Below are 17,746 nucleotides of genomic sequence, written 5' to 3'. Positions count from 1 at the left end.
CCTCTGCTCAGATAATGATGGACAGACTGTGACTCATAGGTTTGCACTAGGGTAAGCATCGAGCTCGCCTCCCAATATTAGTCTTTAAAGCTCTACTTTGACCTCGGTAGTAAAACAAAAACAGGAGTAAACTCTTTGTGTGCTTCTGTGAGAGTCCAGACGCCACACAAACAGATTTCTCCTTGGGAAAAAAAAAAGAATTTGGCTTTTAAAAATGAAGGCTTTGAAGACGAGACTTGAATCGAAAAATTTTAATTTTTGAATTTTTCTTCTTCATTTTGTAAATATGTGAGTGAGAAGTGAAGGAGGTCTGAGAGGCCGGCACAGTTTACAGGTTTACAGGTTAACCTTCACCGTTCCTCCACATCGTCACGGTGAAACGACTCTTGCGCCGCTGTGCAGCTGAAGATGCTGCACAAAAAATAAGAGAAGAAGAGAACAATTCCTCTAATTCTAGATTTTTATTTTTTATTTTATTTTTCATCCTTATTTGTCCGCTCCAAGGAAGGAATCTTTATTTGTGACGGAGCCATGAAGCCTCTGATGGCGTCTCCTCTGCTCTCTAACACAGCGTTGTTCCAGATAAGCAAACATTTTAAATTTGTAAATTATGTTAAAAAAAAAAAAAAAAAAAAAACTATCTTGAACACCTTTATGGAGCTTATGGTCGCATGTACATTTGAATAAACATTGTCCTTGTTGCAACAAACTCTTTGTCTCTTATAAAATGATTTTCTTTGATGGTAAAGATGGAGAGTGGCGTAAATATCTAAGAGCCACGCTTTGAAGGTATTAACTTCTTCTCCCAGCAGCTCATTCACTAAATGTGTGCATATGAGAGAATCCCCCGGAGCTTCTCAAAGATCTAACATTTTATTTACATGATAATTTGATTGCATTCACAACACAATTGGAGTCCATTGTGGCGCCGGCGTGAAGGAAGAGCCTCCTATAGAAGCCCTAACATGGTGGGCTGTTCAAAGATCTTCACACCTCAAAGCAAACACTCCACGCCATTGATGCCTCCGCTTGTCTCGCCTTCTGCAATCAAGTTCACAGTCATGTGGCTTTTTAATGAGTGTTTTCTTTCTCTGGATGGAGAAGATTGAGTCAACAGATGCAACAGAGGGCACTGGAGAGGAATTCCCTGTGAATGGGACCCCTGTTGCTGAGACCCCCTCAGTGGTGACAGGAACTCCCTTTGATTTTGCACCCTTGTGAAAGTTAATACCCCCCCCACGCCCCCCCTCTGTCCCCAGCCTCCATATATCACAGCCGCGTTACGACGGGCCCTGCTTTACTGCCCAGAATGGGGCTTTATTCAGAGGCCAGCCAACCAGATGTCTGCTCATCCAGGGGTTTACTCTCTTTGTTTTTAAGCCTGTTTGAACTTTCTCCAAAGGGGATTCTGAAGCAGGAGAATGCTTTGCTTTTGTCTTTATCTCTGCCTCCCGAACTATAGTGTCTGCTGCAAAACACCCGAGTGCTTCAATTTCAACAACCTTCAGAGAGAAGTGTGTGAGAGGACGGCTGTGTTGTTCTTCAGCTCGCTTAGCAGTTTAAAGAAGTCCTGAAGAACATTACTCCCAGATTAAACTCTTCAGGACAGCGTGATCATGATAGTCATCTACATATTGAAAGTATAAGACTATATTCTCTAACATACAAAGAGAACATTGACGAGGTGTGAATAAGCGACTGAGCCCTGACTTTACTTTCAAAAAGACACTTTTTATTTGATATGATACAACAGATTCTACTTCAGTTAACATGGCATCAACCAACCTCTCTCTTCCTCTTCTCGTCCTCCTCTTCCTCGTGGTTCTCTGCAGTGGTATTCCTTTGTGTTACATGCAGGGGAGTGTGTGGAGGCGCACCGGTTCACAGTGCGCATCCTGTGAGACGCTCCGCTCGCCCACTCTCTCACTTTTAGCATTAATACATTGATAAGGAGCTTTTTTGTGTTCAGTGTGAGCGTTGATCTTTGGTGCAGCTGTAGGAGCCTGCTGAAGTGGGAGTCAAAGCCCTGTGGGGACCTCTAGTGGCCACGGAGAGGAAGTGACCTGATAACGCCCGGGTAGGATAACTGATCTCTCTTTGATCACCCAGGCGTTCCACTCCAGATTGTACCACAGGCGTCTGATTATGGCGTTTAAGATCGTGTGAGCTGTGTTTGTGTTTGGCACTCTAGTCTGCGGGAGGAGGCGCATGCAGATTCGGCGTCATTCTCCTTAAACAAGCAACATTTCACCTTCACTTCAACCTTCTGTTACAGCACAACTACTAGACTTCCCTGTGTCCTCTTCTTCATCTAACAGGAGGAAACGTACGATTGGCGTTATTGTTTGCACTGTACAGCGTTTTATAGTCCATGAGAGCAGAAGCTAAGAGAGCTTTAAAGAAACGGTACGCAGCCTTCACATGACATATAGTGGGCTCATCAAAACAAGAAACCAACAGAATTCTGTCTAAAGATTGCGTCTCCCAAACTACAAGCAACCACTTCGGTGTGTAAAAAAACAAAAAAACAAACAAACAAACATCTGTGTACAGTAGCATTCTGTCACCTAGGCGACGCTGCATGCAACACTTTGGGTCGGCACCGCAGCTCCTTCACCGAGCAGCTTCCGCCGCTTCTCCATCCCGTCCATCTTCTAACATCACCGTCTCCTCCTGAGTTGCCCCGAAGAGCTGAAAGTATTCTGTAGTGACGTCATGCCCACAGAGAACCTCCAGGGGGCTCCCTCACTCCTTTTTTGTTTCAGATCAAACAAGGCCCCAGTCCCGGTCAAACAGAATAAGAGAGCACACACACACACACACACACACACACTCTCTCTCTCTGTGTGTGCTGTGAGTTCTGAGCTTTCGTTTGAGTCCCGGCCTTGTGTTCATGTTCACATCAAATGTTCTGCCTTTCACAATTTTTGTCTACGTTAACAGCAAATGCAACCGCCAGCAGGGGAGTGACAGAATGGATCAGCGCGTCTGTCTTCACAAAGGTGGCAACAGGAAGTCCAACCAGGCATAGGGGGGGGGAGCAGACAGAGCAGACAGCTTTAATAAGAACATCTATCAGGGGTGTGTGTATGAGAGAGAGTGTTCAGTCTCACACACTCGCATGCATCCATACATTGCAGCAACATTGGCATTCAAACACACACACACACACACACACATTACTCCAGTGACCGCCCCAATCAGGAATGGATTTTCTTCTTCTTCTTCTTCTTCTTCTTCTTCTTCTTCTTCTTCTTCTTCTTCTTCTTCTTCTTCTTCCCCCCCCCCTCGCCCTTTGTGAGAGAAACCACTAAGATAAACAAACTCTCCAAACTAAAGTATAAAAACAGAAGTGGTCTGTTGCTCTGCTCTGGCCTAAGTAACATCCCAGCTGTTCCTGTACATTGGCGGTGGCCGAGGCTCGTCCCCTCCCGCTGAGGGGCGGGAGACAGACGAGTCGCTTTATACCTGCGGCCCGTTATTCCTTCATTGTCCTCAAGAGAATCTGAACCGAACCAGGCGAAGGTCCAGACTGACGAGCGAGACGGAGACAGGAGACCAGCCTTCCCGTCCCGTCTCCTGTCCTCGCCGTGGGGTTACGTAGATGCTGATCTCCTGGCCCAGGAGAGAGAAGGTGTCAGTGTTCATAGGTCGTCCTCAGCCAGCTGGGTCAGGTTACTGGGACGGCGGCCAGCTGAGGGACAGGGGGCGTGGCTTCCTGCATCAGGAGCCTGACCCCTGCGGCTGCCGTCTGCTGCTCTCTGCTGGGGAGAGAGGGAGGAGCAGGGATGACCTCACAGTAAACATCAACAGAATGTTACAAAGCATCACTCATATTCTCATATTCAAGATATTCAACATTATAGTTCTGCTTTCTTTCAATTCTTGTAATTTATTTTGTATTTATTTATCTGCTGATGTGATCAAAGGGAGGCAGTAGCTCAGTGGGTAGAGCTTGCGTTTGGGAACCGGAGGGTTGCCGGTTCGAGTCCCTGCCGAGGTGCCCCTGAGCAAGGCACCGAACCCTCAATTGCTCCCCCCTCTGCGAAGGGTGGTAATGTAATGTAAGTCGCTTTGGATAAAAGCGTCTGCCAAATGATCGTAATGTAATCAAACAGCTGCTTTGGTTTTAAAATCTGAAAGTACAACGAGTCTCTCTGACGTCACACTGTTGCTTTGTGACAAATTACTTCATTCTAAAAAAAATGAATTTACCTTTTTTATTCTATTTAATTTAATGTAACTTTTTAAAAATATTTTTCACCCATTTTTTAATAATCTTCACACTTTTTTTTTATTATTGTATATTATTTATAATTAATTTATATGTAATTAATTATTCAAATATTTAAAAAATGATAGATTTCACAATTGTTACTCTGACTGTAACCTACATTAATTTATACGTATATGAAATAGTGTATATATTATGCTATGTTGTGGCTCAAGCAGAGGGGTGTGGCTTCTCTCCGGTACATGCAGACACATCAAGACATTTACTTCATTAGAATCGTTCCCTTTCACATGTTTTATGTCACTTAAATTATGAGGCCTTATGGATAAAAGTTCTCCACATTTGAAGAAATCAAAGTGAGTAAATCAGAAGTGTTCAGTCAGAAGCTGCCCAGCGTAGAGGCGGTGGTGAGAAGAGAGAACAGTCTGCTGTAGCTAGGCGTCTCTCTGGGACTTCCTCGTGTGACTCAGCCAGTTTCCTGTTTGTTATGGACCAGGTCTGTCCAGTCTGGGTCAACAAAGAGAGAGGTGGAGAACAACAACAACCAGCGGCTGAGAGCCAGAGCCCGACCCGATGACAGAGGGAGAGAGAGAGACAGAGCTAATAGGGATCTGATGCCCAGGAACAGAGGGGTGAGGCGGGACTGGACCTCATGTTTGAGCTGCAGGTGGAGTTTCTGCTTTATTACTGACATGGTTGAATTCCTCTGAACGGCCCCTCACACACTCACACACAATATTCTGATTCTCTCTCTCCTCCAATAGGGGGAGAAGTAACTCTTCTTCTGACTGAACACAGCCTGTCAGTGTGTGTGTGTGTGTGTGTAGATAGATAACTGCTTTCCATTTCCAAAAGTCTTTCATCTTTTAATTAACATTAATGGCATAGTTTGCGATTCTACAATAGCTCTTTATTCCCCCGCTGCTCCGCTCCTCTTGGCTTGTTTTGCCATTAACCCTCTAAATGCTGCTGAGAAATGATGGCTGCTAGACAACCTGGAGCTCAGTGTGGAGACATGTACACAATCATTACATTACACATTATACAAGCCCCCCGTACACACCGTACCTGTGTGTGAGCATGCATGCATACACCCTACCTGTGCACCGTGTGTGTACAGCCCATTGGACACAGCTGGACTGTTTGCTTGATCAATGAAAGCCAGTTGAATGTGAGAGGGAGAAGTGGCGTTGGTGTCAGCAGCAGCAGCAGGGTTGGGCTGGACCACAGAGGCCTGCAGACGCAAACAACAAGCACCGGAGTTCACTCGCCCACAGTGTCAAGCGTGCACACAATCTCATTTCCTGTTATTATCGCTGCGTCTTTTATTTTGTTTCTTTGCCAGTCGAGTCCAACTGAAGCGGCGTGTGAGCCTGGCAGCGCTTTGTGTGTGTTTGCAGGAGACAGACTGGGTTCAGAGACAGAGACAGAGGAGGAGAGGGAGGGGGGGTGTGTGAGACCTACGTCTTGCAGCGAGTCGGTCTCGCTGGGCCCCCGGCTGTGTCCCCGGCTGTGTCCCTGGCTGGGCAGGTAGAGGGCGGGCAGGGAGGTGTTGTGAGAGTGCAGGGAGGGCAGCTTGTGGCGGTCGATGGAGGCGGAGGAGTGCGGCCGCAGGGCGCTGGTGGCAGACAGAGGAGGCCTCATGCAGCGGCCCAGGCTGTTGGACTTGCCCTCTCGCCGCTGGTACTCGATAGGAGACTGGAGAGCTGCAAGACAGGAAGGAGCTTGGACCAGTCGTGTCAAGTTCTGGTAATCATTCCCACTGAAGTGCTTAATTATTCTGATTTAGTGTTAATTCAGTGTTAAGTCTGTTCATCTGCCCCCTGCTGGTTATATATTACCTAATGCATCTCTGGCTTTTACCTCGAAAGCTTTGAATGTGATGATGTAATGATGAATAGTCAGAACTTAGACGTGCATAAAGGTTCATACTGCAGCCCTAAAGGACACAAAGGTCCAAAAGAGACATCAGATCCAGTCTGTCTCCGCTCGTCTCTCACCGTTGAGGAAGTTCCGCTGGCTTTCTAAGATCTGCACCACGTCGTTGACCCAGGCCCGGCCCGTCTCGGGGGAGGAGGCCTGCAGCTGGTACCGCACCACGCTGCCGTCGGGGTTGCGCGACGTCAACACGAAGCGTCCTTCTTCCGCCTCGGCGTTAGGCTCCACCCCCAGGCAGCTCACCTGGAACAGCAGGCAAACATCTGACTAGCAGGTGTGAGGAGGGAGGGCGGCTTGTTAAACACATCAACACTCGCAAGCCTCTAAAACTCTCCAGCGCCTGCCATGAGATTATGTAACGGGCCTGATTCTGATAAGACGTGGTGTGAATTCCTCGCGTAACTCAGACTTGGGAGTAACTTCTCAGTATTCTGCAGAACAGAAACCAGAAAGAGTTCAGGGCGTCCCACCTTGATGCTGCTTTTAAAGGTGTACCCCGGGAGAGAGAAGCCCTTCTTCCTGTCGATGGGCTCGCTGAAGATGACCAGCTGCTCGAACAGGAAGATCCGCCGCTCCTTGGCCCGGGACAGGAAGCCGGTGTCCTGCTCGCTCACGGTGAAGGTGTCCTGCTGGAGCAGCTTGCCCTGGGCTGTGATCTTCCCCTGGTTACGGCAGGCAGCCAGGCAGACACAAAGACAAAGAACAACAAAACAGAGGAAGCGGTTACACTGTGGCTTTTCGCCGCCTGAATAGCTGGCAGCAGAAGTGTTTTGAAGACCGGGGCCCTGAATTCCGCAGCCTTACCTCGAAGCCTTGTAGCCGGCCCACGTTCATCATGTCGTTGCAGCGTTTTGGCACGAAGCACATCACCTCCACCGCTTTCTGTCACAGCCAGGAGAGCCCAGGGTGTTAGTTTATTAACCACAGAGACTTCAGAATAAAATGTGTGTGTTTATGCATGTGAAGACCCACCTCCAGCTCCTCCGTGTCCATCCCAGCCTTGGTGTAATACTTGAGGAAGTCCTGTTCAAATAAACACAGCGTGGTCACCGGAGCGCTCCAGGTTTAGCACTCAGAGCAAGGTGAGGACATCTGGAGGAGCATTTATGGATTCTGAGCCCCATTCATCTGATTGCCAAAGGTAGTTTTATACGCGGGATGTCAGTTTATGATCGACTTCAAACGCTTTTTATGTTTATTTCCACAGATTTGAGCCTTTAAAGTGTGGAGACGTGCGTGAGATGACATCGCTGCAGTGCCGTCTGCGTCATCTGCTGTTGACCCGGAAGACTCGTGGCTGGACAGATGCTGAGCTCAGACCGGTGTTTGCGTGTGTGACTGACGCTTCTGTGTGTCACCTCCGTGTCCCTGTGTGTGTGTGTGTCTCCGTGTGTGTGTGTGTGTGTGTGCCCTGCTGTTCACCTTGAGCAGCAGCTGGTACTTCATGATCCTCTGGACAGGTTTGATGAGCAGGTCATTGAGCTGCAGCCTGTGGCCCAGCTGCTGCCTCAGCTCCTGACAGCGCACACGGACATCAACAACAACAACAACAACATCAACAACAGCGCGTCGCACACAGGATACACAACCTTTATTGTGCAGCATAAAGCATCTAATCGCTCGACGTGGCCGCGTTTAACAGAGGTTACATGTCAATCTGTCCTGTGTGGAGAGGAAGCCATTTAAATTATAGATGGCAGCCGGGCGGTGTGTGTGTGTGTGTGTGTGTGTGTGTGTGTGTGTGTGATGTATGCTATAGCACATTCATGCATACTGAGTGGCTTATTACCTGCAGGCGGGTGTAGCAGGTGACTGTGTACACTAGCTGTGTAAGTGTGTGTGTGTGTGTGTGTGATGAGAGATACTCACCTCAAAGTAGGTCTCGATGTACTCTGAGACGATGTGCTCCGACTTGGGCTTGTTCTGACAGTACACCACATACATGTGCAGACGCCGCTCCTGCATCACAACAAACACAAACACACACACACACACACACACACATTACTGCTGATTCATCCACACAAGGAGAGGAAATGAAGCTTTAAGTCCCCGGATTTAAGCAGAAATGAGAGAAACCAATGTGCAATCGTCTGCGGTCGCTGTTGAGGATGAAGAGCGGCGAGCGAGAGAAGGCGCATTAACGAAGCGGCGTTGGCAGCGAGAGGCCTTTGAAGCCGGCGCCGCCTGGTTAGGGTTCCCGCCGCCGTGACTAATTGACAGCGGAGTGCAGATGTGTCAGACCTGGGAGCCGTAATGAAGTTACGTGCGGATGAGCATCAGGTTATGTATAATTCACCCGGGTTACCTCGCCGTGTAACCAGAGCCTTTTAGAGCCTGCGCCTAGCAACGGGGGCGGGGGGGCGCATGGCTCTGTAACCTAGAGACCACTGAGCCGCTGCACCTGCATATGGAGGCGATGCCTGGAGGGTGTGTGTGTGTGTGTGTGGAGAACATGAGGGACGCTCTCATGTTGACTCCTCTTCCTCCGGCCTCCTGCACGGCGCGTTCTTCCTCTTCCACGTGTTGCGTACAGCCTTTTTTAAAAGTGGATCCGTCTCGTGCGGTTCTGCTTTTCATTAAGCGCTCTTTCTGCTGCCTGCTTGTTTTCACAGTTTAACACGGCGTTTAGATTTAGTTACCGGTTGCTCTCTTCCCCCCCCGGGCTCTTTAAGTTGATCATCCTGTGGGCTCGGCCTTATTAGATTGCTTAAGGAGGTACAGAGAGAGAGAGAGAGAGAGTGTGGGGCAAAGGAGAGACGCACAGACGCTTAACTCCATTATCTTCAGACAAGAAGAAAAAGCCGTCAGCCTGCATGTGCCACCACTTAACACACACACACACACACACACACACACACACACGACTCTGACTCTGCTGCTCTGTGACTCTATTAAGCACTCCGGCTCTATTATTCTGTTCTAAAGACAATACGCTTTGCTGCGTATCTTTCCTGCAGACGTCGCACAGCTTCGGCCTGAGCCAGGATGCGGAGGAAGAGGCGGGCGGCCATTTTGGGTGGAAGAAAGCGCCGGTATCAAAGTCGCTGGGCTGGTTTGGCTCCTATACATGTTGTCTTTTCTGGATGTTGTTTCCTGTCGTTTCCTGACCGGTCCAGACTGGAGGTCAGTGTGTGTGTGTGTGTGTGTGTGTGTGTGTGTGTGTGTGTGTGTGTGTGTGTGTGTGTGTGTGTGTGTGAGAGTGCGCACTGTGAAAACACCGCCTGGACCGAGACGTATTAATAACAAGGAAGTGGAAGGGAAGTCTTTTGGGGGTGAGAGCGAGAGGAACACACACACACACACATTGAGAGAGAGAGAGAGAGAGTTTCTAGGGTAAACATGAGCTCTGCATGTTTTCTCAGCTCTATTTACCGTCTCACAAAAACAGCACAAGGAAACACACCCAGGCCCTGCAAGTGGAACGAGTGTGTGTGTGTGTGTGTGTGTGTGTGTGTGTGTGTGTGTGTGTGTGTAGTCACACTCACATGTTTGATGAAGAGCTGAGCCAGTCTCTCCGGCTCTGCCAAGCACTTCTCCAGCTCTCCCAGGAAGTAGCTACAAAGAAAACAAACACACACACACACACACACACACACACACACACGCGTCAGGCATGCACATATGAAGGAGGACAGTCAGACGTGTCTCCTGCACACTGGGGGTCTTACTCTTTATGCCAGTCAAAGATTTGGTGAATGTTCCCAAAGACGATCTTGTCTCGTCCCTTCATGTCCTCTGGGACTCCTCTGGTGCTCATGGTGTTCATGTAGCCCTGTGAGGGAACAACACAGCCACAGCTCCGTGTTCACGCCTCAAAACAACACTCCTGCTCTGATCACACCTGTGAATATAGCAGCTATCACACCTCAGCTTTTACTGAGCCTTCATTCACCTTCACAGGAGGAGAATTCAGCTCAGAACCTGAACCTCTGCAGCTATTTAAGGCTGCACACTGACACGCTGCATAGATCTATTAAAGCTGAGAGTTTATAAACGTCTGCTTAAGCCTGGAGGTGTCGGGGGTGAGGAGGAAGGTGGAGGTAGTGTGATGATGAGGATGTAGGCCTGGTGTTTACCTCCACGATGAGCCCCAGGTCTACCACGTAGTACTTCTCCGTCTCGATGAGTTCCTTCAGGACGTACCTGCAGGAGGACAGAGGACGCTTTGAGCTGCAGGGCGGGGAACGTGGGGCAGATACACTGACATGTAAGGAACTCTACATTGGGGAAAAACGTACAGGCTTTTCTCTAAGGCGCTGTTCCTCTCCTCCTCAGTGTCGGCGGCTCCGGCGGACGATTGGCTGGACGTGTCGTCCATCAAGACGGAGCTGCTGTCGTCAGGCAGGACGTCGGTGGACTGAGTGTCCTGAGGGAGACGGGCAGAGAGGTAGGAGGTCAGTACGCGGATCATGCGGGGATACGGCGAGGGGGGAGATAAAGGGAGTGCGGGAGAGATGACAATGATGCCGGTTGCCAGGGTGATCAGGAAGAGAGAGAGGGGAGAGACAGGAGGAGCGGAGATGGAGTGATAAGGAGATCGGATTGAGATTGTCACCGTTAATGATCCGTGTCGTCCGCATCAGTCACGGACGGATGGAGAGACAAAGCGACAGAGAGGAGGAGTTAGAGAGAGGGAAGGAGACGTCTGAGGCTTTAGGTGACGACTTCCACCCAGCAACGGCTTCAGAGGAACAGGAAATTAGTTATTGTGCACTTGAACGAGTAAATCAAATGAAATATTCTCCGCCCCGGGGATCAAACCACATTTGTCAACGCGTTCCTCGTACCGCCTAAACACTCTGAGCGTCCACACGGGATCAAACACGGGGTCCCTCTGATCCAACGGACTGTGTTTAGCGTGTTACATACATGACCTGTCATTCACGTGTTTTCCTGCCATTGATCTGGTTTCCCCCGGGCCTCCTGGTGCAAACACACACAGTCATTGTACTCGTCACAACAAAGCCCCAGAGTGGACTCACCCACTCCCCCCTGTGTGTGTGTGTGTGTGTGTGTGTGTAGCCCACTTCTCTGAGTGGCTCTGCACCTCTGCCCCTCCACACGGCGACAACACGCTGGAGGTTATTTAAGAAAGTCTCTATTTTTAGACGCATTGTGCTCCTTGGTTTGTTTCTGTTTGGCCTTCTTCATTCTTCCTCATCTGTGTCAACGCGTGGGTGCAGCCGTCTGTCCTCACCTAAATCCCCTGCGTCCCCACACAAAAGCTCCCCACCTTAGAAACACACACACACACACACAAACACACACCAGACAGGCCACATGTAACTAATCCCTCAGACTGGCGAGCAGAGTGATAGAGGGATAAATAGATGGAGAGAAACATGGAGAGAGGACAGGACTTTTTTCTTCTCTCCTTTCCACCTCCTCCAGTCCTCTGGCCTGTTTGTTTACCCGCTGATGGATTTGTTGCCAGCGTCTTCAAACAGTGAGCCTTTCTGTTTTGTCTTGGTAGAGAGGAGGACAGAGAGAGAGAGAGAGAGACAGGCAGACAGACAGTGCGGAGAGACCTCCGTAAAGAGCCCCTCTCCCCCAGCTCTCCTTGCCCTGCCTGGAGCGCTCCAGCCTGGCTGACAGGTCTCCCTGCCTCCCTGATCACTTCCAGATGTGCTGTGGCAAAGCCCACAGGAAAAATTCCCTCTTCCTCCTCCTCCTCCTCCTTCTCCACCTCTTCCTCCTTCCTCCTCCTCCTCCTCCTCTGTTGTATGTTTGGCTTTCGACCCAGAAGCTAAACGTCAACGCTGACTAGAGTCTTTACAGAAGGTGGGCTCACGCTCGGTTTGTTGACGTGAAGAAGACCACAGCCTCAGCGTGAAGGACAGACATCTTCCTCTTCTTCAGCTGTAACCTGGTCTTCACTGTAGTTATTCTCTGTGACCCCTTTGTGTCAAACAGATCCTCACCAACCAGGACTGTATGAGACCCCATCATAGTAACAGGGAGGCTTAATGTGTCACTGTTCTACAGCGCCGCCTACAGGAAGTCTCAGGAGCGTGTGATGAAGATCTGATCTCTGAGTCGTGAGCGAGACAGAACAAACGTGAATAAACATCCAGGGTTTCTCACTTGTTTTTTTTCCCCTGATCCATGTATAATTCAAAGAAAAAGTGAAGCGTCACGCCTCATTAACCCTCGCACGGCAGCACAAATGAAATATACAGCATGTTATTGTGTGAAGTCACGACTCCTGAGAGTGAACTTGAATGCCACACGCAGACAGACGAGAGGGGGGGAGGGGGGTTAGGATGGAGCAGCCGGCCCCCCCCCCTTTCCTCCTCACACACTGCTCTCACTCACTGTTACCAACGACACTAACTCTGTCACTAACGACACTAACTAGACTTCCTGAGACGCTTCTTTTTCTAAAATAAATATTGTGATGCGCAGCTCTGGCTCGTTTAGCGACGCCACAGCTTGTCTAGCGGCTGGCATGTGATTACAACAAGCGTCCAGCGATCAATAAACAATATTAATTTGTTGGAAACGAGAGGAGAATCCAGACTCAGCTGTGTCTCTCTCTTTCTCTCTCTTGCTCTCTCTCTCTCCCTCCCTTTCTGTCTCTCTCTGTTCCCCTGTCTCTCTCTCTGTCTCTGTCTCTCTCTCTCTCTCTCTCTCTCTCTCTCTCTCTCTCCCTCCCTTTCTGTCTCTCTCTGTCATTCTGTCTCTCTCTCTCACCCTTCCCTTCTCTCTCACTCTCTCACTCTCTCACTCCCTCTCTCTCTCCTTCTCTCTCTCTCACCCTTCCCTTCTCTCTCACTCTCTCACTCCCTCTCTCCCTCTCTCTCTCCTTCTCTCTCTCTCTCTCTCTCTCTCTCTCTGTCTCTCTCAAACATTGGCAGTAAAAACACCAAAGTGTTGACCTCATCTGTGTGATGTAATGGTCTTAATGTCTCTTGATGTGCTGCTCACAGTGAAATCAGGATTCCGGCTCTCTGCCTTTTGAGTTTCCACTCTGGGGACGACTCCATCGCTCCGCTTCAAACCTGGATATTGTTTCTCAAACATATCGACAACAAACTCCACACTTGCCCACATAAGGAAGCCCTGAACACACGACTGGAGACTTTTTCCTGCGCCACGAGCGACCGTCTCCAAATGTTTGAATGGAGAAATGAAAGCATGTGTGGACATTGAGTTCTTTTGTGCGCTCGCAGAAGCCGCGTCGTCTTTCATCACATCTGCCACGCCGCCGTTTCCTATTTGTCTCCAGGCGTGTGTCTTCTTGGAACATGTTGAATGTGATGTCATCCATCACACAGGTGGCTGTGGAGCTCCTGCCCTCTGGTCCCTCACGCCATTGATCTGCTCCCCGACAGGAACCTGCATTCGTCTCGGCTCGTTTGTATGCCTCGTGTGTGTGTGTGTGTGTGTGTGTGTGTGTGTGTGTGTGTGTGTGTGTGTGTGTGTGTGTGTGTGTGCTGAATACATATTAAGGCTGCAATACTAAATTGAATTGCAATATTTAAATGTGGTATTATTAAATTAAGAAAGTCAACAATACAGTCTTTGTCTAAGAAAATGAATATAAAATATGAAATGTTCAAGCAGATCTGTGTGTGTTATCTCTATTTCTTATTTTTCATTTTGAGTGTGTGATTGTGAAAATACGAAAAAAAGGTTATATGTTATTAATGAAACTCTTCTAATCGCCTTCTATCATGTTGACGGAATGTTGCAGCCCTAATGTGTGTGTGTATGTGTGTGTTTGAGTGTACGGTTGCATCTTTGTGTTTGTTTGGCTGGCTGGTGAAGCTCAGTCAGCGGGGCAGAGTTAGTCAGAGGGAACACAGTGATGTCACCTCCCCGCCAGGCTGAGAATATCACCGCTGCTCCTCTGAGGGATCATCAGTCGCAAACCCAATCTAAAATTAATCAGCGACGGATTTTATTCCTCTCAGCTCCGCTCTCTTCATCGCTCAGCGCCTCCATAAAGACTCAGCGCCCCTCATTTTCTGCCATTCTGGCTGTGTCACACTAATCTGTTCCAAAACGAGCAGTTCGGCTTGTTGCCGGTTCGTGTGTGTGTGTGTGTGTGACGAGGTAAAGTAGCGTGGACCGACCTGTGTGTGAGGCAGCGAGGTGCAGCCCATCAGGGAGTCTGTGATGTAGGTGGGGGACTGAAGTGTAGCCGGGGACAGATCCTCAGGGCTGGCCAGGCCGTCTTTCCACTCCTGGAACACACACACACACACACACACATGTACACGGTGTCAGAGTAACACAAATCAAACACGATGCCAAGTCTTCCAATCATTCTTATGCATTATGGCACACACACACACGCACACCCACACACACACACACACACACACACACACACACACCCACACACACACACACACACACAGCTGAGCACTACAGAGAGCATGAATGAGTCAGTCGTCATGGCGGCAGCGTTATTGAACATCAGCCTCCATGTTGCTTCATCAGCAGCACATCGACCGTTTCAGTACAAATATTCCTAAGCCACCTCCTGTCAACAACCTGCGCTCAGGTTTTGGCTGTAGGTTGTATTGATACAGGACCGCTGCTGCTTTGACTTTGAAACAGGTTCATGCAGAGCCGTGTGAGTTTACTTATGAGGCGTTCATCTCCGTTTGTTAAGCTCGTGTGAAAACGAGTGTGTCGTCTTCACAGCGCTACACGTGCTAACTCCGTCTCACCAGCTCCCTGTGTGTGACGGGCAGGATGGTGAGAGGCTCGTCGGGCCTCGGGGGGCTGCCCAGCTCCTGGCTCTGGCTGTAGGATGGAACAGACGGAGGCTTTCCCTCCAGCTTGCGGACCTGGCGCTCCCCTTTGGCCGTGGCTCCGGCGCTGAGTTTGCGGACGGGGTTGGTCAGCCACTTCTTCAGGGTGCTCACAGAGCGTCTGGAGCTCGGGGAGCTGGGGGCCGAGCTGCCCGACGCCTGCGGGGGCAGCGAGGCCACAGAGGTGGAGATGCTGCCTTCACTGCCCGCTGCCGAGTACGAGTCTGGAGAGAGAGAGCGAGAGAGGGAGAGAGAGAGGGAGAGAGGGAGAGAGGGAGAGAGAGAGGGAGAGAGGGAGAGAGAGAGAGGGGGCAGGTTATTGGAAAATTACCGAGTGTCTGAGGGGAAAATCGTGGCGAAGTAAACAACTGATGAAGCAGACTTTAATGGGACAAAGTGCAGAGAACATCCGGACGATCTGCCTCTCTGAACTCAGACCTGCACCGCCAATACATCAATTAGAGCACGAGCAGAAAAACAAGAGTTCACACAGATTATTCTAATTTTCTTTAATGGGTAACAACACCTGAATGCTGTTAAAGTGTGGTGTGTGTGTGTGTGTGTGTGTGTGTGTGTGTGTGTGTGTGTGTGAGGAGGTCGGGGAGGAATAAAAGCAGACGATATGTCAACACACTAGGAGAGGAGAGGAAGAATCAAAATAAAGAGGCTTTATAAATAGTCTTCCTCCTCAAACACAGCTGTGCAGCTCCATAAAGACTCGTTGTTCTTCTTCCAGTTATTCCAAGTGGACTCTGTTATGTTTAGTTTTTTCCTGATGTTGGAGCTGTGCATCGCGTCACATGGTCCACACACACACACACACACACAGAGTAATGCAGAACAGACAGCTGGGGGTTAAGATGGCCGGCGTTTGATGCCATGTGACAGCGAGCCTCCGACGACTGCACAGAGCGCTCGGTTGCTAAGTGATGTCATGTGGGGGGTATGGGATGGGAAATGAGCCTGGTGGGGGGTAGAGGAGGCGGGGCCTAGTCCTGACCGGATGTCCACTGTGGTCCTCTGCAGAGGGGTGAGAGTCTCGCTCGCTGTGTTTTGTTTCTGTTGCGGCGTCCTCCATTCCCATCCTGTCCCATCGAGCCAACCGCACCTTCTTCCTCAGTCCTGACAAAAGCTCTTCCTCTACGTGTGCGTCTGGGGGGTGTCCTTATCTACCGCGTGTAAACACCGCTCTGTCCCGCTCTCAATCCATCTTCCTGCCCCAGATTCGACCTCTGACCTTTGATCGACACTCTCCGACAGATGGAGAAACACTCTCTCCTTCCTGCCGCCGCTCGTTAATGTTCCACCGCGCCGACTTAGAGTCTCTCTGCTCGAATGTAAACAAGAGTTCCGTACGACGAGACCACACTGACCTAATTTCCCTGAGCTGATTCTTTACGAAGAGGAAGAACGGGACAGCAGAACCTCCGACCGCACGGACGCCTCCTTACATCAAAGGCTTCTCCATGTTTGTTCCATTCCATTAATCAATCTCCCACAGAAAGAGGCAGTTGCGGATGCGGGCGTACGAATTACAGACAATGAGCAAAGCACAAACCCTCCCCCCCCTCCCTCCCCCGACTGGCCATTGTGCAGAAGTCATTCACAGGATTTGCGCAAAAGCCAAAACCACGGAGCAAAACATCTCTCTGTTTCCTCCTCTACACACATTTGTGGTGGGAAACACAGATTGGGGATATTAGTTACAACAAAAACCGACTTTATGTCTGCACAATTATCTCTCTGCAGCTCGTCTCCCCCCAACATTTAACTGGCATCAACCGTGTGTGTGTGTGTGTGTGTGTGTGTGTGTGTGTGTGTGTGTGGACCCAGGGTGGCCAATTTCCTCATCCTTTCCATCCACATGAAAGACCTGGGGAGTGTAAGGAGATCTGAGTCTGGCAGGATGGCGGGGGGAGGAGGGGGAGTTGAACACAGGGAAGAGGCAAGGAGCAGAGAGCAGAGAGGGGGGAAAGGAGGAAAACTGGGAACAAACGCCGGATGGGTCTGTAGCCAGCGAGACAACATGAAAAAGACGCAGCATCCTGAGTTCGAGCCCTCGGTCTGTGTGAACGGAGGAGAGGACGATCGCGTATCAAACGGCGTCTCAGACGGTATTTAGTGAGGCCTGAGGCGGGACGAGCACCCAGAGGATCCGGCATGGAGAGAGAGAGAGAGAGAGAGAGAGAGAGAGAGAGAGGAACAGGGAGAGGAGGTGAAGCGTTCCTGACCTGTGAGTCAGAACGAGACGCCGTCTCCATCAAAAATGTGCAGATTCATAATTTGCAGTTTATATATAATTTACTGGTTTTTGTAATGCGATATGGTCACTCTTGCGTCCGTCACCATGGCAACTCTGTGGGTTTTCGCTGGCGGGGGGCCGGGGGGCCGGGGGGGGGGGGGTCAGCGTCCTCCGTCCTCCGTTGACCCCGGGAAAGCTTTCCAGATTGCATCGCCTCTTTGTTACACAACCTTATAGGAGCCATTAAAGGGGTCGTCTGTAAAAGCTGAGAGTGAGGAAACGGCAGCACAGACGGATGTGATGAGCTCCCACACACACACACACACACACACACACACACAGGAATGAGCCTCCACTCTCCACTCTGCCCACCAATTGCAAGATGAGATGAGTTGATACCATTACGCACCTACGCTGTGGAAAATGGAAAACAAACCAAAAGCTTCCCGCTGCCTCTCTGCCTCTCTGTCTGATTGATGATGGCAGCCGACGGGCGTTCAGCTCCGTAATGGCGTTTCTAAGAAAGATGGCCCGGGCCTGATCTGGATAATGCGAGCATATTGT

General features: G+C 49.9%; 1 protein-coding gene across 2 annotated transcripts in view; it reads right to left on the bottom strand.

The window, feature by feature from the left end:
* Window positions 1-3,287: 3,287 nt before the first annotated feature.
* The window catches only part of LOC142989989 (rho guanine nucleotide exchange factor 25-like), a 28,171-nt gene continuing 13,712 nt past the window's right edge, over window positions 3,288-17,746 (bottom strand). Inside the window, exons 2-16 of one of the 2 annotated variants that reach the window (XM_076139684.1) lie at window positions 14,857-15,164; window positions 14,254-14,364; window positions 10,414-10,541; window positions 10,252-10,318; window positions 9,844-9,947; window positions 9,661-9,730; window positions 8,042-8,131; window positions 7,595-7,687; window positions 7,145-7,195; window positions 6,977-7,054; window positions 6,643-6,834; window positions 6,235-6,415; window positions 5,699-5,940; window positions 5,334-5,468; window positions 3,288-3,761 (exon numbers count right to left, since the gene is read on the bottom strand). In XM_076139684.1, the coding sequence (XP_075995799.1) occupies window positions 3,645-3,761; window positions 5,334-5,468; window positions 5,699-5,940; window positions 6,235-6,415; window positions 6,643-6,834; window positions 6,977-7,054; window positions 7,145-7,195; window positions 7,595-7,687; window positions 8,042-8,131; window positions 9,661-9,730; window positions 9,844-9,947; window positions 10,252-10,318; window positions 10,414-10,541; window positions 14,254-14,364; window positions 14,857-15,164 (1,967 nt within the window). In that variant the 3' untranslated portion in view covers window positions 3,288-3,644. Of the gene's footprint in view, window positions 3,765-5,333; window positions 5,469-5,698; window positions 5,941-6,234; window positions 6,416-6,642; window positions 6,835-6,976; window positions 7,055-7,144; window positions 7,196-7,594; window positions 7,688-8,041; window positions 8,132-9,660; window positions 9,731-9,843; window positions 9,948-10,251; window positions 10,319-10,413; window positions 10,542-14,253; window positions 14,365-14,856; window positions 15,165-17,746 lie in introns of both variants that reach the window. The other variant, XM_076139683.1, reaches the window with a different exon arrangement.

The sequence above is a fragment of the Genypterus blacodes genome, unplaced genomic scaffold (assembly GCF_046128005.1).
Source record: "Genypterus blacodes isolate CSIRO-AG114 ecotype Tasmania unplaced genomic scaffold, CSIRO-AGI_Gbla_v1 ptg000440l_1, whole genome shotgun sequence".
In the NCBI taxonomy this organism is placed as follows: domain Eukaryota; kingdom Metazoa; phylum Chordata; class Actinopteri; order Ophidiiformes; family Ophidiidae; genus Genypterus; species Genypterus blacodes.
Note: the sequence above shows the minus strand (reverse complement) of the source record. Positions and strands in the feature narration are given on the sequence as shown.